At 41.3% G+C, this 25,663-nt stretch overlaps 2 protein-coding genes across 4 annotated transcripts in view; one reads left to right on the top strand and one right to left on the bottom strand.

The window, feature by feature from the left end:
• The window catches only part of wasf1 (WASP family member 1), an 87,649-nt gene extending 74,572 nt beyond the window's left edge, over window positions 1-13,077 (bottom strand). The window contains exon 1 of one of the 3 annotated variants that reach the window (XM_063072996.1): window positions 12,982-13,077. The gene's annotated coding sequence lies outside the window, so the exon portion shown is untranslated. Of the gene's footprint in view, window positions 1-12,575; window positions 12,945-12,981 lie in introns of those variants that run through there. The other 2 variants (XM_063073016.1, XM_063072988.1) reach the window with 2 other exon arrangements.
• Window positions 13,078-13,322: 245 nt separating this feature from the next.
• The window catches only part of cdc40 (cell division cycle 40 homolog (S. cerevisiae)), a 154,239-nt gene continuing 141,898 nt past the window's right edge, over window positions 13,323-25,663 (top strand). The window contains exon 1 of the mRNA XM_063040770.1: window positions 13,323-13,557. Within this exon, the coding sequence (XP_062896840.1) occupies window positions 13,384-13,557 (174 nt within the window). The 5' untranslated portion in view covers window positions 13,323-13,383. The remainder of the gene's footprint in view (window positions 13,558-25,663) is intronic.

Here is a 25,663-nt window from a genome sequence, read left to right as displayed (position 1 = left end):
GGGATACAGGATTAGAGTCTTAATGCATTGACATGGATTGGTCATCACGCAGTAAACAAAGAGTGGGAATAAAGGGATCCTTCTTAGGCTATGACCAACAAGGAATCATGATCTATATCAATGATTTGTTCAAGGGGACCAATTACAATATTTCCAAGTCTGCTGGCAATATGGAATTAGAGTCAACTGTGAATGTAGAAAAAGATGTAAGGAGGCTTTGTGGGGGGCGAGTCGTGGAATATGAACAAACTGAACAAGTGAGTGAAAATATGGCAAATAAAGTGGAAAAGCAGTGCATTTGATAAATGGTGAGACTGGGTAATACATTTAAAGGGACCTTGGTGAGGCTGTGTACTGAAGATCAACATACAAGTGTAGCAGGCTGTTTGAAGTTCAAGTAGTTTGCTAGCCTTTATTGCAAGAGGTTTTGAATATACGTCCAAAGACATTTTATGGCAACTGTACAGCATCTTCTGAGACTGCACTTGTATTATAATACATCAGTTTTCAGGAATATTAAGGCGAGGGATCCACAGCTATGAGGATCCCTGCAGCATCCAGTGACCCCGTTATCTCTGCCTGGGAGACTGACATCAAGCTCCTTTCTTGAGGGTGAACCCTTCCAAGGCAGCAGGGTCCAATGGAATACCCGACAAGGCTCTGCAAACCTGTGCCAAGCGACTAGTAGGGGTATTCAAAGACATTATAAATCTCTCATTGCTATGCTTGGAAGTTCCCACCTGCTTCAAAGGGCAACACTACCAGTGCCCAAAACGAGTAGTGTGAGCTGCCTTAACAGCTATCGTCCAGTGGCAATCACATCTATGATGATGAAATGCTTTGAGGTCGGCCATGGAAGGAATCAAAACCTGCCAAAAGCTACAGAACCTGGGCCTCTATATCTCCCTCTGTAACTAGATCCTCGACTTCCTAACTGGAAGACCACAATTAGTGTAGATCGGAAGTAACATCTTCACCTCACTGACATTCAACATTGGCGTAGCACAGGGATGTATGCTTAGCCCACTGCTCTACTCTCTCTACAACCATGATTGTCTGGCTAAGGTATAGCTCAAATACCATCTATAAATTTGCTGATGATACAACCATTATTGGCAGAATGTCAAATGGTGTCAAAAGGGTGCACAGGAATGAGATATACCAGTTAGTTAAGTGGTGACGTCACAATGTCAGTAAGACCAACGAATTGATTGTAGACTTCAGAAAGGGAAGATGAGAGAACACAAACCAATCCTTATAGAGGGACTTGAAGTGGAGAGTGAGCAATTTCAAGTTTCTGGGTGTCAATATTCCTGAGGGCCTAACCTGGACACAACATATTGAAGCAGCTATAAAGAAGGCAAGGCAGCGGCTGCATTTCATTAGGAGTTAAAGGAGATTTGGTTTGTTGACAAAAACACTCAAAAACTTCTACAAATGTATCGTGGACAGCATTCTGACTGGCTGCGTCACTGTCTGGTATGAGAAAGGGGATGGGCTACTGCACAAGATTGAAGTTGCAGAAACTTGTAAAACTAGTCAGCTTCATCATGGGTACTAGTCTCTGTAGTATCGAAGGAGCAGTGCCTTAGGAAGGTAGTGTCCATCATTAGGAACCTTAATTACATTTATTTATGTAATTCAGTTTTTTCTCTATATTTACTTAGTATGCATTTTATCGTACTGCTGTGGTAAAGTTCACAAATTTCATGACATATGCCAGTCATATTAAACCTGATTCTGAAAAGTGCTGGAAAATTGTGTTGAGGCAAAAAGATTAATCCTGATCTTGATGACAGGTGGAGCAAGCCCCAAATGTAGATGGCCTATTTTTATGGTGATGGTGTTTTTAATTATATAGCTGGTGCAGCAGAGATTCTGGTCAATGGTAACACTAGATATTGATGGTGAGAGATCTTTGAGAAATGCCACTGAACATCAATAGAAGGTGATTAAACTCTCTTTTTGTGAATGGTTATTGACTGCCACTTGTGGCTTTTAAGTTATCTGGCACTGTTATTCATTTCCCAAATAGTAAATGGAATAGAAAGCAGTCTAATCATTATAAGGCAATGCCACTTCTGACTTGTAGTGGAAGGCAGGCCATGGATGAAGCAGCTGAAGACAGTTGGGCTTTAAATACCACCCTGAATAAGTGCCCTGCATGGATATACTGATGTACTTTTTAAAAAAGGTCTTGGCTTTAAGTACCTTATCAACTTTTGCAGCTTCAAAAATTTGCATACACACACCTGCACTCCCTTGAAGCCAATAATATAATTCGTCTCTCATACTTCCGTATTAAGTTTTGACTGACATTTTTCTTACTTCTTCCATCTGTTTATACCAACTACCTTGTTAAGGTAGTTACAGGCCTTCCAACAGTAGCTGGGATGTGGACCACCGATTACAACAGGAACCAGAAAAGGCATGTCAAAGGGGCAATGCTATGATAGTCATGGCAGATTTCAACATGCACGTCAATTGGGAAAATCAGGTTGGTAATGGATCTCAAGAGAGTGAGTTTGTTGAATGCCTACATGATGGCTTTTTAGGGCAGTTTGTTGTTGAGCCTACTAGGGGACCAGCTATACCGGATTGGGTATTATGTAATGAACTGGAGATGATTAGGGAGTTTAAGGTAAAGGAACCTTTAGGAAGCAGTGTTCACAATATGACTGAGTTCAACTTGAAATTGAAATTTAATGAAAGTAAAGTCTGATGTAGCAGTATTTCAGTGGAGTAAAGGAAATTACAGTGGCATGAGAGAGGAGTTAACTGAAGTAAATTGGAAGGAGATGCTGGTAGGGATGACAGCAGAGAAGCATTGGCCTAAGTTTCTGGAACAAAATGAGGAAGGTGCAGGATAGATGTATTCCAAAAACAAAGAAATACTCAAATGGCAAAATAGTACAACCGTGGCTGACAAGGGAAGTCAAAGCTAATGTAAAAGCTAAAGAGAGGGCATACAGCAAAGCAAAAATTAGTAGGAAGACAGAGAATTGGGAAACTTTTAAAAACCTACAAGAGTCATTAAGAGGAAAACAGGAAATACAAAAGCAAGCTAGCAAACAATATCAAAGTGGATAGTAAATGCTTTTTCAAGTACATAAAAAAACAAAGATGAGAGTGGATATAGGACCACTAAAAAATGAGTCCAGAGAAATAATAACAGGGGACAGGATATGGCAGATGAATTAAGTGAGTATTTTGCATCAGTTTTCACTGTAGAAGACAATGGCAGTGTGCCAGATGTTGAAGGGTGTAAGGGAAGACAAGGGAAGTAGTGTTCAAAAAGCTGTAAGACCTAAGAGTACGTGACTCATCCGGGCCAGATGAACTGCACCCTAGAGTTCTGAAGGAGTTAGTGGTAGAGACTGTGAAAGCATTAATAATGATCTTGCAAAAATCATTGGACTCTGGCATGGTGCCAGAGGACTGGAAAATTGCAAATGTCACACCTCTCTAAGAAAGGAGGAAGGCAGCAGAAAGTAAATTATAGATCAGTTAACCTGACCTCCGTGGCAGGGAAGATGTTAGAGTCAATTGTTAAGGATGAGGTTATGGAGTATTTGGTGACACAGGACAAGATAGGACAAAGTATGGTTTCCCTTAAGGGAAAATCTTGCCTGACAAACCTGTTGGAATCCTTTGAGAGATTACAAGTAGGATAAATAAAGGGGATGGAGTGGATGTCGTACCGTTGGACTTTCAGAGGGCCTTTGACAAGCTGCTTACCAAGTTAAGAGCCCATGGTATTAAAGGAACGGTACTGGCATGGTTAGAGCAGTGGCTGATTGATAGGAGGCAGCAAGTGGGAATAAAAGGATCCTTTTCTGGTTGGCTGCCGGTGACTAGTGGTGCTCCGCAGGGATCAGTATTGGAACAGTTTCTTTTTATGCTGTATATCAATGATTTAGATGATGGATTAGATGGCTTTGTTTCCAAGTTTGCAGATGATACAAAGATTGGTGGAGGGGCAGGTAGAGTTCAGGAAACACGTAGGCTGCAGAAGGATGAAGACAAATTAGGAGAATAGGCAAATGAAATAATAAGTTGGCAAATGCATGGTTATGTACTTTAGTAGTAGAAACAAATATGCAGTCTATTTTCTAACTGGAGAGAAAATCCAAAAACCTGTGATGTAAAGGGACTTAGGAGTCCTTGTGCAGACTAACCCAAAAGTTAACTTCCAGGTAGAGTCAGTGTTGAGAAAAGCAAATGCAATGTTAGCATTCATTTCAAGAGATCTATAATACAATTCAGGGACGCGATGCTGAGGTTTTATAAGGCAATGGTGAGGCCTCACATTGAGTATTGTGAACAGTTTTGGGCTCCTCAACTAAGAAAAGATGTGTTGGCATTGGAAAGTGTTCAGAGGAGGTTCACAAGGATGATTTCGGGAATGAAAGGGTTATCATTTGAGGAAAGTTTGATGGCTCTGGGTCTGTGCTCGCTGGAATTTAGAAGGATGGGGGCGGGGGGAATCTCATTGAAATCTTTTGAATATTTAAAGGCCTAGACATGATAGATGTCAAAAGATGTTTCCCATAGTGGGGGAGTCCAGGAGTAGAGGGCACAGCCTCAGGATAGAGAGGCATCCATTTAAAACAGATCCAGCGCAATTTCTTCAGCCAGAGAGTGGTGAATTTGTGGAATTTATTACCACAGGCAGCTGTGGAGACCAAATTGTTGGGTGTATTTAAGGTACAGCTTGATAGGTTCTTAATTGGACACGACCTCAAAGGTCACAGGGAGAAGGCTGGGGATGCCCTAATTCTGCTCCTTATAGTCTTAATCATACTTGCCCAACATCTGAACACTCAGTGCCCTGTATATCCAAGTTATTAATTGACTTTTCTGTCAAACACTAAAACAGTTGAAGATGTGCTGACTGGGTACATCATGATCTTGTATGACAACTCAAATGTGCAGGAATGGAAGAAGCAGTAGAGATAAGTGGACTCTCTACCCAATATAGATGGGCACATTTCTTCTTATAATCAGTAGTATCTACAGCTGGCATTACCTCAAGATGGCAGCTTGCATCAAAGATCCCCACCATCTAGGCTATGCCATCTTCCTGTCATTACCATCAGGAAGGTAGTAAATTAATGGTGCCAATATCTACGGATTATTTTCATAATTTGAAATTATTCAACTACTGTACAAGACAGGAAGGTAAAGCTAAACAATACAATAAAATCCATAAATTATAGCACAAGTTATTTTGTAAAAAAAAGCGGGTATTACAAACAAATCAGGAAAATCAACAACGTACTGAAAGCCAACATACAAAAAATGCTGGGGGAGAATAAGAGCTCCGGTAGCATCTATAGAGAAGAATTAACAGCCAAGAGCTTGGGCAGAGATCCTTCATCGTCATCTTGAAGAAGGGTCTTGGTCAGAAACATTGACTGTTTATTTCCCTCCATAGATGCTGCCTGACCTGCTGAATAATATCAGAATGAAAATGCCCATAAAGTACTTACAGGTGTCCCCCGCTTTCCAAGCGTTTGCTTTATGACATTTCGCTTTTATCGAAAAAGACGCCTGCTTTAAACTTGTGTTTACCCTGAGAAAGACTACCATGACCGTGAAGCCTCGAGCGGGCAGATTTGTGTGTGCATGCGTGTATGTGCCGATTTTTTTCTACAATCTTCCCCATTCTGATAAGTGAAACTACGCTGTACATACATTATTTCAACTTTATATAGGCTGTGTATTTATCATATCATTCCTGCTTTTACTATATGTTAGTGTTATTTTAGGTTTTATGTGCTATTTGGTATGATTTGGTAGGTTATTTTTTGGGTCTGGGAACGCTCAAAAAATATTCCCATATAAATTAATGGCAATTGCTTCTTCGCTTTACGCCATTTCCGCTTACTAAATGGTTTCATAGGAATGCTCTACCTTCGGATAGTGGGGGAAACCTGTATAATGAAAAGATCCAAAAACTTTGTTTTCTTGTACCAGTCATAAGCTGAATTTTTAATTATCAGATTATGAGATACTAAACAAATTAAAAGCAGAGTGGCAAAATAATACTTTCCTTGAGCAATTCAAAATCTTATTCCTTATTCAATTTCCTCATTCTCCAGAAGATGGAGACTCGTGATCTCTTGCCAACTGCAGTATATTCAACTGCAAACCATACAAATTACAAAATGGCTAGCAGAAAGAGTAAATGCAATAAAATTTTGCATTTTGCAGGTGCCACGAATGATTTAACCTGACTGGGCTCTCGGCTAAAAAGAACGCAAACACAGATGAGTTTAGATCCCCGGATCTCCCTCGCAGGTACTACATTTTAGTATTTTTTTTTAAAAAAGGGAAGACTACCATTGTATTGCTTGCAGAAAAATCATTTAGTAGGAAACGAGGATGGGAAAACGACTGCAATACTTTTCTAATTCTCAACTTCTGACACGCCAATCCTACTCACCATCCACAAGGTACAAATCAGGTGGATGTATGAATACTCTGCACTTGCCTGGATGAGTACAGCTCTGATTATATTTGAGCAGCTCAAGATCAACTTGGACCAAGCGACCAACTTGAATCTACTGTGTCTGCTATCCTTAACATTCACTCCTTCCATTTCCAAGCACAGTGGGCACGGCCCTGAGAATGTACATACCATACTGCTCTTATTCACCAGGACTATTCCACAACAGCACCCAAACAGACAAATGTTGGAAAACTAAGGGCCCCTGATGTATACAACACTCCCCTGATAGATATACTCCTTTCCACACATACCACCTTGGACCTGTAATTAAAGTTCCTTCATCACTGCACCTGAATTTTGGAATTCCATTTAAACCTTCACTAGAAGAACTGCAGTGGTTCAAGGCAGCTGCACTTCACAATCTTCCTGAAAACAATTGAGGATGCACCATAACTGCTGGCCTTGACAATGACACCAGTTTCTTGAAACTTAAAAAAAAGCTTGGCTTGCATCATCTTTGACTGCATGCTCAAGTTCTTAAATGAAGGTCATAGGCAAATTTATACAGTAGATTAAAATGCAGCCAACCAAGTCAACCTGATAGGTGAGAAATGAATTAAATCATAAGTAATGGAGTTTTGACACTTATTTTCAAGTTAGTTGCTATTCATCTTGTCAAATTTAATGACAACAAGGTAGGTTGCTTCAAGTACTTCAAAACTCTTTCCTCTAGAGGATTGAGCCTATTTTTAAAAATAATGCAAGTTTACTATATTTGGAGAGTAAAACATTTTTCAATTATAATACTGTACTGTGAAATTTGGTGTTAAGCTTGTGTAGATTGAAAACATATGGCTCACATGCAAAGCTAAATAATGTATAATTAACCGTTTGTCAACTTGTTTTCTTGACAAAAGGTTTTAACATTTAATACCCAATACTGTAGAACTTGAACTAAATGAATTATTATGAAAGGTCTTCAACCTGAAATATTAATTCCTTCTCTTTTCACAGATGTTGCTTAACCTACTAACCATTTCCATTATCCTTAGCTCTTTTGATTTTCATTATCAACTTATTCAATGTTAAACTAAAAATAAAATTGGATTTTATTTCAGTGATGTTAATTACTAATGCGAAGGAGCAGAATAGCACAGACAACAAATGAGCTGTCAGTGAGTGGACCTGTCAGAAACAGCACAAGCATAAAATGAATTGAGTTAGTTTTAAAGTCATTAAAGAAATCCACAGGATGATAGTTCATCATAAAGTTTCTGATCTTTGTTTACATTCAATAAAATGTAAACAAATAAAATTTAATCACATAAACTTCAGTGTACATGCTTCATTTAGGGATGCTGATCTCAGGAACCAAGTGGCCTGTGCTATGTTTCCATGTATTTACTCTCTAGAATAAATGTAAAGATTACTGTGGAGGATTAAGGTGAAATGTAAATTGTTAGCTTTAACTACAAGTAGTTAAAATCCATGAGACAATCTCTTGGTGCATATCCATATGAATTATGCTGAACAATGAGAACATTATGATTTAAGAACAGTGGTAGTAGATAGTGGAAATAATGTGGAGGAGCAGGAATGGAGCCAAATGCATGTCGCTGAAGGAGGGGAGAAAAAAAAGGAAAACTAGAAAACAAAAATGAAGGGGGAGTCAATTATAAACAGAAGAAAAGGGCGTATGTACAGAGCATAAAGTGTAGGATAGCCCTTAAGTCCCCCCCCAAAGAGTTCATTTACTGCTACTATGTAGAAAAATAGCTTTTTTTTTTGAATAACAAACATATGCCAGGTAGAGATCCATTCCCTATGGACAATGTTTCAGTTTCATTTTTTATCCTGTGCAGTTCCTCATAAGTAAAGGGTAAAAAGATAGGATTAAAGCTTGAACTGAAAGATGGCAATATGGCACTGAATCAGAGTAAACTTTATTTACTCTAAGCCTAGAGTGGGATTTTAACTCAATAATTCAGATATAAGAGAACTTTCTTCCAACATTTTTGAAATTAAGTGTGAAATATACAACATCATAGCTATATCTCTTAAGTTTAGCTAGCGTACATCATCTGCACATGCTTGTGAATAGTTTAAATTATTAAGATTTGTGCAAGCCTTTTCATTTTCCAATAACAGCATGGAGGGAAAGGAAGATTTTGATTTTGTAATGACCACTAGCCATACATGTTCACAGATAACTATACTATGCAGATTTAAACAAATGTCAGGATGCTAAAAACAATTCTGATTTCACTTGGAAAAAATACATTGATCAAAAGTGTTTTAAAAATAAAAAAAATCAGTATCAACATTAGCCAACGTGCACAAGAGTTGTACATTCTATCCAATCACATAAATTTGATTACACTACAATTCCATACACAGCAGCAAATCCAGTACAAGGGGGCTTTAGAAGGCAAGACAATAAACAGAGAAGCCAAATCAAATACCATACTAATCCAGTTTAAACAGTTAATTCTGATCATGATCTATTGGTGGGCATTGGTCTAATATGCACTATCAATGTTGGATTAAGTAAAAGGGCTTAATAGTACACAATAGCAGAACTGAGAGATTCAAATTAGTATTCACACAGGGTATTGAATGTGTGCAGCTCAGTCAATGTACGTTAGTTTGGATAATTTGCAAATGGTTCATTTACAACTACCCATAACCTGATTTATACAAGCTTCAATGGGAAATTCATAACATAAATAGGCAAAATTCCCCCCTAAGATCAGAATCAAAAGAAAGGGGACTTGAATCCATAGTCAGGGACATCCACATCTAATAAAAGTTGAAAAAAATCAGAACCTGACCTACACCTGGAACTATATTCTGGCAGTTTTTAGTTCTTGAGAAAATTTATAAAAAACTAATCAATACTGATATTTTGTGCATTTATTTCTCACCATATAGTGGAATATATCGGGAATGTTTGAAAAGTCTAAAATTGGTACTTTTAGTCTGTTACTTTTATTTGGCAAAATTAAATCTGTTCCTAAATTTGTCACTGAGCTCATCTCATTGCATTATCCATTTCCACTGCTAGGAACAAACAATGGACAAATTCATTTGAAGTTTTGTGTATTTTGTATCTCAAGAGAAATGCATGACCATTCTAATATATGTGGATTTGATAGTGTGGATACACTCAAGAAAGTTAAAACAAAACTCTGGGATTTTCATATGGAAGCATTTGAAAATATAGTTCAAATATATATCCACTGCTCAAAACAGATCTTTTTCCTGCAATCCTAGTGAGAAATTAATTGGTTTGGAATTTCTGCCACTCATTTATTATACAGCTACTGATCTAATGTTTTACACCAATAGTAGGCATGGGAGTTCATAGCATTTTAGCAAATAGAAAATCTGACCACTTTGTCCAATAATTTTTAGGACTATATGCAATATTGTTCACAATTATACAGCCTTTTAAAAATGTAATGAAATTACAGAACCCAGCTATGATTTTGTATGCGTTTAATTCAAAAACCCAGTTAAAACAATATTGTATCTGAATAACATACGAACTGAAACATTATGCAATGCTACTGTGATTAAAATATAATTTGCTTAAGTTAAAAAAAAGTAAGATTCATAAATCTCAATTTGACATTATCAGTCTTACAAGGCAAATGCCAAAAACTCAATTTTGCTAAGGATTCTGCAGGAGTTCCATACTCTGCCAAGGTCACAATGATCTTTTCTGATTTGCAATTTGAATGGGGGGGTGGGGGAAGGGGGGGGTGGAAGTACTGCAACACAAAACAGGTTTTACTGAAACAATCACTTTGCAAAACATGTGCAGCAAAAATCTCTTTTGTCTTCAGATTATAGGCTACAAATTCTCTCCGCACAAGATTTTCAGTATTCAAGTATGCTATCCTGCATAGCATTTAATGAATGGTGACTTCAAACATGTCTTTGCTTGTGGTCATAGAGAGTCAGTAATGCAGCATGAAAATGGTCTTTCCAGCCCACTATGTCCATGCTTAATATTGAGCCCTCCCCCCACACACACTCACACAAATCCCATTTTACAGCATTTGGACATAGCCTTTATGCTGTAGCAATTTAAGTTGTTCATCCAGATATTGAAGGTTGTAAGAATCTCCACCTCCATCACCCTCTCAGGCCGGGAGTTCCAGACTCCAACTAATCTTCAGATGAAAAAAAATCTTCCTTAGATTCCTTCCCATCCTTTATCTTAAGCCTACACACTCCAATTTAAGACACCTCTGACAGAGAGAGAAAAAAAATTACTATTTACCCTCATCTCCCTCAGGGCCCCAGGTTTATTGAAAGGCAACGTGCAGGTGCTGCAAACAGTTAGAAGATAATAATGTCATTTGTCATTCGGAGGATTGGAACGCAGGAGTAAGAAATTCCGACTGTATTTAAGTAGGGCTTTGGAGACTATACAATACTGTGTATAGTTTTGATCACCTTCCATAGTTGCGTTTACCATGGATGATGTGCAGCAAAGATTGACTGGAGAGGCTCCAGAAAAAATGGGTTTGCCATGTGAGGAGAGGTCGAGTAGACCAGGCCAGTATTCTCCAGGAGACTAGAAGAATGAGAGAAAAAACTTTAAAAAGAAACCTTTCGAAATCTTTAATGGGACTGACAGGCGGGTTTGTTTATCCGCTCGAATCAAGAAGCTCAGTCTCCCAAGGCATAGGTCATTTAGGACGGAAAAGTTGAAAAATGTGTTCAGTAGGTGAATGTTCAGAATCCTTTACCCGAGTGTTGTGGAGGTTTAGTTGTTGTGTTCATTCAAAACAAATATTGATGGATTTAAAGGTACAGGATAACGGCGCAGGAAAATGGCACGAAAGTAGAACATGACCCGTGATCTTAAGGGACCGATGTTCTTGCTTTATTCCTACCGCGATCCAAAGACTTTCTGCATTCCATCCACAATAAATACAGCAAAGATAAAGCACAATTATATACTGAAGTTGGTGTTGAAATCAAGTGCGTTCTCTTTTTCAGACGTTGGAAAAGTGCAACCACAAGTCTAGGAATTAAACATCAATCCCCAGACACACTTTGTTTCTCTTTCATCTCCAAATTGTGATTCACAAGCAGTACTGATGAGTAAAGGATGTGTTGCAAATGAAATAAACAGACAGCACCTCTGGTTTGCAATTGGCGTAGAAATCGAGTATAGGGGCGGGAGTGTTTAAGCAGGAGATAAGATCAGTTCTCCCGAGTCCAAAGCGTGACGAATTTCATTTTGTCGTATAGGCTCGATGGCGAGAGCAAAGTAATCCTCGGAAAGTTACTCCCGGGCAACTGATCTTTTTGGAATAAAGTATCAATCGTGCAGCTCAATCGGATACACTGATCGACAGCGAGTAGAATTTTATCAGGGATGCAAATGTACCGACGACGTTAGAAACTTTACTGATGTGAGGAGGGCGTGGAGAAAAGCCCCGTTCACCGTGCACTTTAGTTCATAGAACCTCCACACACTAACAAAATGCACAGCCCCGTCGTAATCACTACCACGGTGTCGGTCGCACGTCAGGGTGATGGTGTTCTCTTTGTTTACAGGGAATGAGGAAGGGGGGGAGTGGTAGAAGAAAGAGTTGATATCCCCTCAAATTGGGTAACAGGGTATCTTCCGATTCACAAGCACCCCACCTACGCCCCTCTCATAACGTTGTCGTTTTAAGAGGGTGGAAGAAGGTTCCCCCCCCCCACCGCCGACAAATGTACGATCTATTGTGGATGCGAGCGAGGAGCCGGTCTTAGGCTCCCTCAGAAAGGAGACTCCCCCCTCCCCCTCTCCGAAAGAAGGTAGGGAGGTGTGTGTGTGTGTGTGTGTGTGTGTGTGTGTGTGTGTGTTTCTCGCGCGCGCGCACACACCACCAACTTTCCGAAACCCAGGTGCACCGACAACCTGCCGGGGCCTCGGGCAGAAGGGGGGGGGGCAGGGAGGGATGGATGTCATATCCATCAGGCGAAGAAATGACGGGCCACAAATCATCCTTCACTAGCCACTCCGCGCTCCCCTCAACAACAGAACGCGACGCAGCAATTAGCGGAACAAAAGCTCCTACATCTCATTCACCGGGATTTAAAAAAAATCACCTACCCGGCTCGACGCAAACTCTCCGCAGCTCCCTTTTTTCTGTCGGTGTTCTGTTTTAAATTGCCCAGTTAAAGGGGTAGAATTCGCGCAGGAACGCCGTGGGTAACGGTCGGAACGCCAGCCAGCCCACCCCCCGACGCCGCCTCTAGCCGGTCCGCCTTGCCCCGCCGCCCCAAGTTTGCATCGGTCTCGATAACAACCCCGCGCGGCGCCGCTTCAGCGGGAATGGCGTACGTCAGCCGGGCGCACGGGGATCCTCCACTCCACCAGCACCGCGCCGCTCCCTCGCGGGTCGCCGATCGTGGCCGCTTTGGGACTCGGGGGAGACGCGGTCGGTCGGCCGCCCGAGCGCTCACGGCACGAGCCCTAACGGTCCGGATCGCGGCTGCCTTTCCCCGTTCCAACTTACTGAGCGTTCCTCCATGAAGATTTCCCAATGGCACAAGCCGGGGATGGCTTTGACTGGGAGTTCGGAATGGACCAAAACTGAGGTAGCGGCTTTGTGACGTACATTGAGCGGCAGGATCGATGGCCAATAGAAAAGCGCACGCTGTGCCCGTTCGTCCACACCTACTTTCTACCATTCGAGCCAATCAGGTTTGTGTGAAGGCAGGATGCCGCGGGAGACATTCGCGTTCGGACCCTTCAGCTGTTTCACCAATAAAAAAAGAAACCCGACCGATCAATAATATAAGGTCGAACAAAAGGGGAAAGTAGAGTTTTAAAGTGAAGCCATTGCGAGGAGGCCGTAACCATTTCTCGTTTGACTTTAGTCCGACTTCGGCGATTTGTTTACCAGGCTGCAGCTAAAATGTCGGCGATCGCGGCTCTGGCTTCCTATGGCACCGGCAGCGACAGTGGGAATGATTCGGATGGGGATTGCGCAGAGGTTCCTTGCAGGGATGCCCTGGTTCATTTACAGGCCCTTGATTCCGGGAAGTCGATGTCAGTCGTTTTGAACTCGGCGCCCGAGGTCGCCGTAAAGGTGGGTGCTGAAGTTTTGAAGCCTTGGCCTGGCCTTGGGCAGCATGGGCGCATCTGGAGTTTCCCAGTATGCTGAATGGACTTAACTGAGGGATAGCTAAGGAGTTGACGTGATTCCAGTTATGCTGTTGTCTCCATAGATTGGGGTTAAAATGTATCACGAAAATTGTAATCGTATATAGAAACGAAAATATAGGGAGTATATGCCGAAGGGTTTCGGCCGAAACGTCGACTGTACTCTTTTCCTACATGCTGCCTGGCTTGCCGAGTTCCTCCAGCATTTTGTGGGTGTTAGATGGAGTATGAGGTGGTCACTTGGTCCTTTGTGCTTTCTCTGCAATTCAGAATCAGGTTTAATAATCACTGGCATATGTCGTGAAATTTATCGTTTTGCGACAGTAGTACATTGCAATACATAATGAAAACAATTACAGTAAGAAATATAAATATGAAATATTAATTAATGCAAAGTAAGAAAAAGTTGATTGTGTGTCTTCAGGCTGATTAATGGTAACACTGAGAAGAGGGCATGGCCTGGGTGGTTGGGGTCTACAGTGGTGGATGCTGCCTTTTTAAGGCATTGCCTTTTGAAGATAATGTTGAGGATGGGGAGACTAGTGCCCATGATGGAGCTGGCAGAGCTTGCAATCTGCTGCAGCTTTTCCCATTACTGTGCTGTGGCCTCTCTGCACAAGACAATTATGTAGCCAGTTAGACTGTACATCTGCAGAAATTTGCTGGTATCTTGGGTAAGATACCAAGTCTCTTCAAAGTCATAATGAAATTTAGCTGCTGTCATGCGTTCTTTGTAATTGCATCAATATGTTGGGCCCAGGATAGATCTTCAGAGATGTTGACACCTAGGAACTTGAAACTGCTCACCTTTTCCACAGCTGATCCCTTTATGAGGACTGATGTGTGCTTCCTCAACTTCCCCTTCCTGTAGTCCTCAATCAATTCCTTGGTCTTACTAAAGTTGTGTGCAAGGTTGTTTTTCGCAACATCACTGAACCAGCTGATCTACCCCACTCCTATACATTTCTTCATCACCATTGGAAATTCTGCCAACAACAGTTGTGTCATCGGTAAATTGTCTTTTTTCAGTGGTGTTTGAGCTGCGCCTAGCGACACAGTTATGGGTGTAGAGAGAGTAGAGCAGTGGATTGAGCATACGTCCTTGAGGTGTGTCAGTGTTGATTGTCAGCGAAGAGAGGTGTTATTTCCGATCTGCATCCACTGACTGCGGTCTCCCAATGAGGCAGTCAAGGATCCAGTTGCAGAGGGAGGTACAGAGGCCAAGGATTCGGAGCTTGTTGATTATTACTGAGGTATGATGGTATTGAACGCTGAACTGTAATCAGTAAACATTGTCCGGGTGATCCAAGGCCAAGTGGAGATCCAATAAGACTGCATCCGCTCTCGACCTGCTATTGAAATAAGCAAATTGCAGTGGATCCAAGTCCTTGCTCAAGCATGAGTTGATCCTGACCAAGGCCAACCTGTCAAAGTATTTCAGAGCAGATGTGAGTGCTACTGGACAATAGTTGTTAAGGCATCTTGCCCTGCTCTTCTTGGGCACTGGTATGCTTTCACCTTTGTGAAGCAGGTGGGAAACTTTGACTGCAGCGGTGAGAGATTGAAGATGTCCTTGCACACCTGCTAGTTGGTTGGCACAGGTTTTCAGGGCAGGGCCTAATGCCTTGCGAAGTTTCACCCTCATGAAAAAGGTTCTGATGTCGGCCTCTGAGACAGAGGTTGCAAGGGTTCACACAGGTGTAGTTTTATTCCTTCTTCAAACAGCATAAAAGGCATTGAACATACCTGGGAGTGAAGCATCACAGCCATTCATGATGTTAGATTTTGCCTTGTAGGAAGTAATAGTCTGCAAACCCTGCCAAAGCTGACATGCATTCAATTCCGTCTCTAACTTCAATCAGAATTGTTTTCTTTTGCTCTTAAAATAGCCTTCCATAGGTCATGCCTGGACTTACTGTATAGTTGTTGTTCACTGGTCTTGAATGCTACAGATCCAGCCCTCGGCAGCCTACAAATCTCCTGGTTCATTCAGTGCCTCCCTGGCCTGTGTGCTCAGCCTGTTGCTGTTCACACTGCTAATGCATGACTACTGCCAAGTCTAGTTATAACCAGATCATTAACTTTGCTGATGGTTGGCCTCGTCAGTAACAGTGATGAAATAGTATATAGGGAGGAGGTATAGGAATTGTAATGCAACAGATTGCAAGACCCTGAAAATTTCATTGGAGTTTCTCTTTCTCCGCCCCTCCCGTCCCCCATTCAGGACATTTGTTTTTTTTATTTTAGGGATAACAATCCTGTCCAGCAACCCACCGATTTAACCCTAGCCTGATCATGGAACAGTTTAAAATGACCAATTAACCTACTGGTGGGTACGTCTTTGGACTGTGGGAGGAAACTGGAGAACCCAAAGGCGACGTGCACACTTCACAGGAAGAATGTACACACTTTCTCACAGAGGACACTGGAACTGAGCTCCGAACTCTAACTCCCCGAGCTGTAATAATGCCGTGCCAACTGCTACGCTACCGTGGCACCCCATAGGCGCTGCGGGTGCTGTGCCTCCGGCATTGTCAAAGACTCCTCCCATCCTTCCCACAATCTTTTCAAACTCCTGCTGTCAGGCAGAAGGTACTGCAGGATTAGAACCAGAACTACAGTGGTGCTAGAAAGTTTGTGAATCCTGTAGAGTTTTCTCTATTTCTGCATAAGTATGACCTAAAATGTGATCAGATCTTCATGTCAATCCTAAAACTAGAAAAGGGAACCCAATTAAGTAAATAACACAAAAACATTAATTTATTTATTGAGAAAAATGATCCAATATTACATCTATTTGCTGGAAAAAGTATGTGAATCTTTGGGGTAATGTAATCTACAAAAGCTATTTGGGGTCAGGTGTTCCAGTCAATGAGATCAGGTTGGAGGTGTGGGTTTATGAGGTGCCCTGCCCTATAAAAAAGACACTCAAAATCAGGTCATTGACAGAGCCTGCTCTTCTCAAGAAAGATCTGTTTATGTGCACCATGCTTTGATCAAAACAACTTTCAGAGTACCTTAGAAGAAGAATTGTAGAGATGTGTGAAGCTGGAAAAGGCTACAAGAGCATTTCTAAAGACCTGAGTGTTCATCAGTGTACAATAAAAGCCATTGTCTACAAATGGAGGAAACTTCGTACTGTTGCTACTCTCCCTAGGAATGGGCATCCTGCAGAGATCACACCACAAGCACAATGTACAATGCTGAAGGAGGTTAAAAAGAACCCAAGGGTATCAGCAGAAGACCTGCAGAAATCTCTCGAACTTGCTGAAGTCTCTGTTCATGTGTCCACTATAAGAAAACACTGAACAAGAATGGTGTTCATGGAGGAACATCACAGAGGAATCCAGTGGTCAAAAAGAAAAAAAAAATTGCTGTAGGTCTCAAGTTTGCAAAAGGCCACCTGGATGTTCTACAATGCTTTGGGACAATGTTCTATGGACAGTTGAGACAAAAGTTTAACTTTTTGGCAGAAATGCATTTTGCCATGTTTGGAGGAAAAAGGACACTGCAATACCAAAACCTCATCTGAACTGTGAAGCATGGTGGAAGGAGCATCATGGTTTGGGGCTGCTTTGCTGCCTCAGGGCCTGGACAGCTTGTAATTGTTGAGGGAACAAGACATTTTACAGGAGAATGTCAGCGTAGCAGTCTGTCACCTGAAGCTTTATAGAGGTTGGATAATACAACAAGACAATGATCTGAAAGACCAGAGTAAATCAATGTCAGAGTGGTTTAAAAAAAGAAAATTCATGTTTTAGAATGGACGAGTCAAAGTCGTAGCAGTTCATGCAAGGAAGCCCACCAACATCCAGAGTTGAAGCAGTTTTGTAAGGAGGAATGGCCCAAAGTTCCTCTAATCTGATGTCCAAGACTGATCAATGGTTACCGAAAACGTTTGATTGAAGTTATTGCTGTACAAGGGGTTTGCACCAATTACCAAATGCAAAGGTTCACATCGTTTTTCCAACAAATAGATGTAATATTGGATCGTTTTCTCAATAACTAAATGAACAAGTATAATGTTTTGTACTATTTATTTAATTGGGTTCTCTTTATCTAGTTTTAGGATTTGCGTGATGATCTGATCACATTTTAAGCCATATTTATGCAGAAATAGAGAATTCACAAACTTTCCAACACCACTGTATCCGGCTTCCTTCCCCAGGCTGTTGACTTCTTAACATCCTGCTGCCACCCAGCACACATGTACACCCTGCCTGAATGCCCTGCCACCCCACTTCTTCCTCAACTCACAAACACACTCTCAATCTGCATTAGTCATTTTAAATCTTTTATTGCTGTTATTCACATATTTATACTACTCAGCACTACTATATCATTTAAGCTAGTTTATATTTGGTCTGGGTAGCCTCCGACCTGATGGCATGAACATCAATTTCTTGAACTCCCTGTAATTGCCCTTCTCTCTCCTTCACCATTCACCATTCCTGTTTCCTTCTCTCACCTTATCTCTTTATCTGCCCATCACCTCCTTCTGGTGCTCCTCCCTCTTCCCTTTCTTCCATGGTCTTCTACCCTTTCCTATCAGATTTCCCCCTTCTCCAGCCCTTTATCTTTTTCACCAATTAATTTCCCAGCTCTTTACTTCAGTCCTCTCCCTCTCCCGGTTTCACCAATCACCTACCACTTTGTACCTCTTGCTTCCCTCCCCCCACTTTCTTACACTGACTTCTCATCCTTTTTCTTCCAGTCCTAATGAAGGTTCTTGGCCTGAAACGTCGAATGCTTACTCTTTTCTGTAGATGCTGCCTGGCCTGCTGAGTTCCACAAGCATTTTGTGTGTGATGCTTATTTATGCTATGGCTTGTTTTAGTATAATAGTGCCAGTAACATTATCTGTCTTTCATAAGCATGCATCTCACACCCTATGTCAACCTATCAATCTTCAGGCTGTGCCACACAGGGACTTGTGCTAATATTATATGTACTGGATCGTGACTATATGTGATGAGTGTGACTGTATGTACAAAGGAATGATGTTTCCTTTAGCCATATACATGTGTATGGTTAAATGACAATAAACTTGAACTTGATCTTGAAAATGAAGCAGAGGCTCAGAGTGTAGTGTGATTGCTCATTGAAAGCTGCCAGGCATTGTGGTGCTAGGCTAAACGTTTGATCAACCTTGAAGTCTCATATTTCATGGAAACCCATTAATTTACTGAAAAAGAGGCAATCAAAGCATATAGGTCAAAGTTGATGACATATGGGATCGATTAAGACTTGGTAGATGGAAAATAAATTGGCTTGGCCATAGAAAACAGAGGGTAGTGATGGAAAGGTGTTATTCTGAGCTGGAGGTCTTTGGTCACTGATATTCTGCAAGGATTAGTGCTGGGACCTCTCTTATTGTGACTTGTATATATTATATATGAATAATTTGGTCAAAAATGTAGGTAAGCTGATTAGTAAGTTTGCACATGATGAAAAAAATAGACTGAGTTGTGGATAGTGAGGAAGATGTCAAAACATTCAGCAGGATATGGACCAGTTGAAAATATAGATAGAGAAATGGCAGATGAAGTTTAATCCAGCAAAGTGTGAGGTGTTGCACTTTGGGAGGTCAAATGTAACAGGAAAGTATACAGCAAATTGCAGGAGGCTTAGGAGCATTGATGCTTATAAAAATCTTGGGGTGCAATTCCAAAGCTCCTTGAAAGTGGAAACGGTGGTTAAAAAAAGGTGTGTGATATAATTGTCTTCTTTGTTGAGGTGATGAGTGTAAAACTTATGAAGTCATGCTTCAGCTGTATAAAACGTTAGTTAGACCATATTTTGAGTATTTGTGCGGTTCTGGCCAGCCTATTACAAGAAGGGTGTGGAGACTTTGGAGAGTATGCACTAGAAACTCAACAAGACGTTGCCTGGAGTACTAGCTGTAAGGAGCAGTAGGACAAACACTGGGGGCTCAGGGGTGACCTGATAGTATTTTATTAAACTAAGACTATAGGACATAGCTTTCAAGTAAGGGGGGGAAGTTTAAAGAAAAAGTGTGAGACTTTTTGTTTTAAACAAAGTGGTAGGTTTCTGCCAGGGGAAGTGATGGCAACAGATAGAATTAGCTTGTTTAAGAGGCATTTAGGCAGACAGATCAACAAACAGGGAATTGGGGGATTATGTTTATGTTCAGTTTATATTCACAGATGTACAGTTTAAATTGATATCGTGGCCCACGCAGACATTGTGGGGTGAAGTGTCTTTTCCCTTGTTGTTCAATTTTCAATGGGGTTCTTTCTGCAGAGTGGCTCTGACGTAAAAACTCAGTCATGATATTATCGGCTGAGTATGCCAAAAGCCTACTCTTCTTCTATTTAATAGATTCCTAACATGCCTCAATAAAAGTCAGGTTGGAACAACTCAATAGAGATTTGAAAAATGCATTGGAATTAAAGGTGAAGTGAGGGGCAAGATTAAAAATTGAAACCAAAGATTGGTTCTAAGTATGCTGTTAGGTGCTTAATTGTGACATTATGGCTAATTATTAGTAAGCTGGGGTGGAGTTTTTGGTAAGGAGTAAATGGTAAACTAGAGAAAGGAATTTGTGTCGCAACAACAACCTTGCACTCAGCTTCAGTAAGACCTAGGAATTGATTGTGGACTTCAGGAAGAGGAGGTCGAGGCAACACACACCAGTCCTCATTGAGGGATCAGCAGTAGAAAAGGTGAGCAGTTTCAAGTTCCTGAGTGCCAACATCTATGAAGGTCTGTCCTGCACCCAACATATTGACACAATGATAAAGAAGGCATGACAGTGGCTATATCTCATCAGGAGTTTGAGGAGATCATGGAGAGTGTTTTAACTGGTTGCTTCACTATCTGGTATGGAGTGCCCACTGCACAGGATCGGAAAAAGCTGTAGAAAGTTGCAATCTCAACCAGCTCCATCATGCGTATTAGCCTTCCCATTATCGAGGACATCTTCAAAAGGTGATGCCTCAAAAAGATGGCATCCATCATTAAGGACCTCCATCACGCAGAACATGCTCACTTCTCATAGAAACATAGAAAATAGGTGCAGGAGTAGGCCATTCGGCCCTTCGAGCCTACACCGCCATTCAGTATGATCATGGCTGATCATCCAACTCAGAACCCTGTACCAGCCTTCCCTCCATACCCCCTGATCCCTTTAGCCACAAGGGCCATATCTAACTCCCTCTTAAATATAGCCAATGAATTGGCCTCAATTGTTTCCTGTGGCAGAGAATTCCACAGATTCACCACTCTCTGTGTGAAGAAGTTTTTCCTAATCTCGGTCCTAAAAGGCTTCTCCTTTATCCTCAGACTGTGACCCCTCGTTCTGGACTTCCCCATCATCGGGAACAATCTTCCTGCATCTAGCCCGTCCAATCCCTTTAGGATTTTATACGTTTCAATCATATCCCCCCCTCAATCTTCTAAATTCCAACGAGTATAAGCCTAGTTCATCCAGTCTTTCATCATATGAAAGTCCTGCCATCCCAGGAATCAATCTGGTGAACCTTCTTTGTACTCCCTGTATGGCAAGGATGTCTTTCCTCAGATTAGGGGACCAAAACTGCACACAATACTCCAGGTGTGGTCTCACTAAGGCCTTGTACAACTGCAGTAGTACCTCCCTGCTCCTGTACTCGAATCCTCTTGCTATAAATGCTAGCATACCATTCGCCTTTTTCACTGTCTGCTGTACCTGCATGCTCACTTTCATTGACTGGTGTATAATGACACCCAGGTCTCGTTGCACCTCCCCTTTTCCTAATCGACCACCATTCAGATAATAATCTGTTTTCCTGTTTTTGCCACCAAAGTGGATAACTTCACATTTATCCACATTAAATTGCATCTGCCATGAATTTGCCCACTCACCTAACCTATCCAAGTCACCCTGCATCCTCTTAGCATCCTCCTCACAGCTAACACTGCCGCCCAGCTTCGTGTCATCCGCAAACTTGGAGATGCTGCATTTAATTCCCTCATCCAGGTCATTAATATATATTGTAAACAACTGGGGTCCCAGCACTGAGCCTTGCGGTACCCCACTAGTCACTGCCTGCCATTCTGAAAAGGTCCCGTTTATTCCCACTCTTTGCTTCCTGTCTGCCAACCAATTCTCTATCCACATCAATACCTTACCCCCAATACCGTGTGCTTTAAGTTTGCACACTAATCTCCTGTGTGGGACCTTGTCAAAAGCCTTTTGAAAATCCAAATATACCACATCCACTGGTTCTCCCCTATCCACTCTACTAGTTACATCCTCAAAAAAATTCTATGAGATTCGTCAGACATGATTTTCCTTTCACAAATCCATGCTGACTTTGTCCGATGATTTCACCACTTTCCAAATGTGCTGTTATCACATCTTTGATAACTGACTCTAGCAGTTTCCCCACCACCGACGTTAGGCTAACTGGTCTATAATTCCCCGGTTTCTCTCTCCCTCCTTTTTTAAAAAGTGGGGTTACATTAGCCACCCTCCAACCCTCAGGAACTAGTCCAGAATCTAAAGAGTTTTGAAAAATTATCACTAATACATCCATTATTTCTTGGGCTATTTCCTTAAGCACTCTGGGATGCAGACCATCTGGCCCTGGGGATTTATCTGCCTTTAATCCCTTCAATTTACCTAACACCACTTCCCTACTAACATGTATTTCCCTCAGTTCCTCCACGTCACTGGACCCTCTGTCCCCAACTATTTCCGGAAGATTATTTATGTCCTCCTTAGTGAAGACAGAACCAAAGTAATTATTCAATTGGTCTGCCATGTCCTTGCTCCCCATAATCAATTCACCTGTTTCTGTCTGTAGGGGACCTACATTTGTCTTAACCAATCTTTTTCTTTTCACATATCTATAAAAGCTTTTACAGTCAGTTTTTATGTTCCCTGCCAGTTTTCTCTCATAATCTTTTTTCCCCTTCCTAATTAAGCCCTTTGTCCTCCTCTGCCGAACTCTGAATTTCTCCCAGTCCTCAAGTGAGCCACTTTTTCTGGCTAATTTGTATGCTTCTTCTTTGGAATTGATACTATCCCTAATTTCCCTTGTCAGCCACGGGTGCACTACCTTCCTTGATTTATTCTTTTGCCAAACTGGGATGAACAATTGTTGTAGTTCATCCATGCAATCTTTAAATGCTTGCCATTGCATATCCACTGTCAACCCTTTAAGTGTCATTTGCCAGTCTATCTTAGCTAATTCACGTCTCATACCTTCAAAGTTACCCTTCTTTAAGTTCAGAACCTTTGTTTCTGAATTAACTATGTCACTCTCCATCTTAATGAAGAATTCCACCATATTATGGTCACTCTTACCCAAGGGGCCTCTCACGACAAGATTGCTAATTAACCCTTCCTCATTGCTCAATACCCAGTCCAGAATAGCCTGCTCTCATTGAAGGAGAAGTACCATCAAGGAGAAGGCACAGGCACACTCAACATTTTAGAAACATCTTCCCTTCCACCACTGGATTTCTGAATGGACAATGGACCCATGTGCACTACCTCAATATTATTTTCTTTTTTACTCTACTTACTTATTTAAATTTTTAGGTAGGTTTTCTTACTGAAATTTATAGTTTTTAATGTACTGCTGCTGCAGAGCAACAAATTTCATGACATAATGCCAGTGATATTAAATCTGATATTGAACAGGGGTAAGAACAAAAATAATTTTAAGTAATAATACTGAAAATATAATTAGTTATATGTATATCAAAGGAAATGAAAGCAAGAGAGCTTTTCTACTGATAGAAAAAAGATCAGTGAAGGCAGAATGCTGCCAAGAGACAGAATAAGAGGAACAGCAAAAAGCTAACAATTACCTTTTCTCACTGTTAAACATAGGAGATGGATATAAATGTTTGTCTTTGAAAATGAAGGGAAGAAGCTGTGGCTCTTTTGGTCTCTTGCTGGTACATTATTTTAGTCTCTACAATGGAGGCATAGAAATAGACAAGCTAATCGAGACTGGAGCACTTATTTCCAAGAGATAGATCATGCTTATGCAATTCTGAGAATTCTTTGAGGAAATAAGAGATAGATCAATAACAACATTATTTTTGTTGTGATTTATACAGATACTCAAAAGTATTTGATAAGGTATGAATAATAGATTTATAATGGCAGGACAGTATTGCATGTAATTTGAGGTGGTGTTATGGTAGTGTAGTAGATGCTTTCTCATATCACTGGAGATTGAATTCCATCTGTGTCCACATTGTTTTTGTGACCAAGTGGATTTCTAGCAGGTATTCTGGTTTCTTTCACATCTTAATCTAAAATCGAATGTGAAGGATTAATGTGTGGAATTTTCTGATGGAAACTAATGATAAGGCAAAATTTATAACTAAGATAAGTGTATGGGTTTATATTAGCTTTATTTTTCTAATGTGGAGAAAACCAGTTCATACTTGAGAAGACAAACAGTTTATTTCAATACTATAAATATTTCTGAATGTAATTTCTTTTTAATTAACAAAACGCTTACTGACCTTTTCTCAGATATATTCAGTGTTACTGTGCTAAATATTTGTTATCATGTGCTGTGCTTTTTAATTGAAGATTTACCAGGAGTGTTGAGTCCAAAATCGAGGTGGTTGGGTAGAGTCATAGACCACTACAGCACAGAAATGGGTCCTTCGTCCCATCTAGTCCACCCAAATTGCTGTTTTGTCTTATCCCATTAACATACACCTGAACCATAGCCCATCGTACCCCTCTTATCCAAACTTCTCTTAAATGTTGCAAGTGAACCCACATCCACCACTTCCACTGGCAGCTCGTTCCACATTCTCATCACCTTCTGAGTAAAGAAGGTCCCCCCTCAGGTTCCCCTAAATATTTCACCTTTCACCCTTAACATATGACCTCTAGTTGTAGTCTCACCCAACCTCAGTGGAAAATAGTCTAGTTGCATTTACTCCCCACAATTTTGTATTTCTCTATCAAATCTCCCGTTATTCTCCTTTGCTCCAGGTGATAAAGTCCTGACATATTCAACCTTTCCCTATAACTCAGGTCCTACAAGTCCTGGCAACATCCTTATAAATTTTCTCTACTTAGTCAATATTATTTTCTGTAGATAGGTGACCAGAGCTGTGCAGAATACTTCACATTTGGCCTCACCAACATCTTGTACAACTTCAAGATAACATCCCAACTCCTGTACTCAAATGCTATGATTTATAAAGGCCCATGTGCCAAAACCTCTCTTTATAACCCCTATCTGCTGCGGTACCACTTTCGAAGGTTTATTGATCTGTGTTCCCAGATCTTTTCGATCTATCACACTCCTTAGTGCCCTACTATGTCCTACCTTAGTTTGTTCTCCAAAAGTACAACACCTTGCCCTTGTCCGCATTGAATACCATCCTCCAGTTTTTTTGCTCACTTGTCTAGATGTTGCTGCAAACTTTGATTGCTGTCTATTATGCCCCTAACTCTGTTGTCATCCACAAATTTACTAATCCACATTGTCACTTTATCATCCAACTCATTAATATAGGTGACAAACAACAATAGACCCAGCAACAATCTCTGTAGCACACCTCTAGTCTCAGGCCTCCACTCAAAGAAGCAGCCATCTTTTTGGGTTTTCCCACTGTTGTTGTTGTTGTTGTTCGTCCTTCGTAGTTGAAGATGACCATGGTTTCAAAGTCAAATGGGAGATTGGTGGCTGCGGGTCCGGAGGTGACTGATGAGGCCAGTCCGGGCCCTGAAGGCTCGCCCACATGTGGGACACAAGTGGGTGGGTGCTGTCGTGGCAGTGGATGCTGCTCGGGCCTTGTGCACAGCACGCTTTCGTTGCGCCTCGATGATGCGCCTGACTTCAGCTGCACAGGCTCCTGTGGTGATCTTGCTGCGCCAAGCTGGACGGTCGAGGGCAAGTGTCTCCCACGTGTTGATGTCGACACCCAGGCCTTTGAGGGATGCTTTGAGGCAGTCTTTGTAACGTTTCTTCTGCCCCCCGACTGAGCGCTTGCCCTGACACAGTTCTCCGTACAGCAGCTGCTTAGGCAATTGGCTGTCTGGC

Source organism: Mobula hypostoma, chromosome 2, assembly GCF_963921235.1.
Source record: "Mobula hypostoma chromosome 2, sMobHyp1.1, whole genome shotgun sequence".
NCBI classification, from domain to species: domain Eukaryota; kingdom Metazoa; phylum Chordata; class Chondrichthyes; order Myliobatiformes; family Myliobatidae; genus Mobula; species Mobula hypostoma.
Note: the sequence above shows the minus strand (reverse complement) of the source record. Positions and strands in the feature narration are given on the sequence as shown.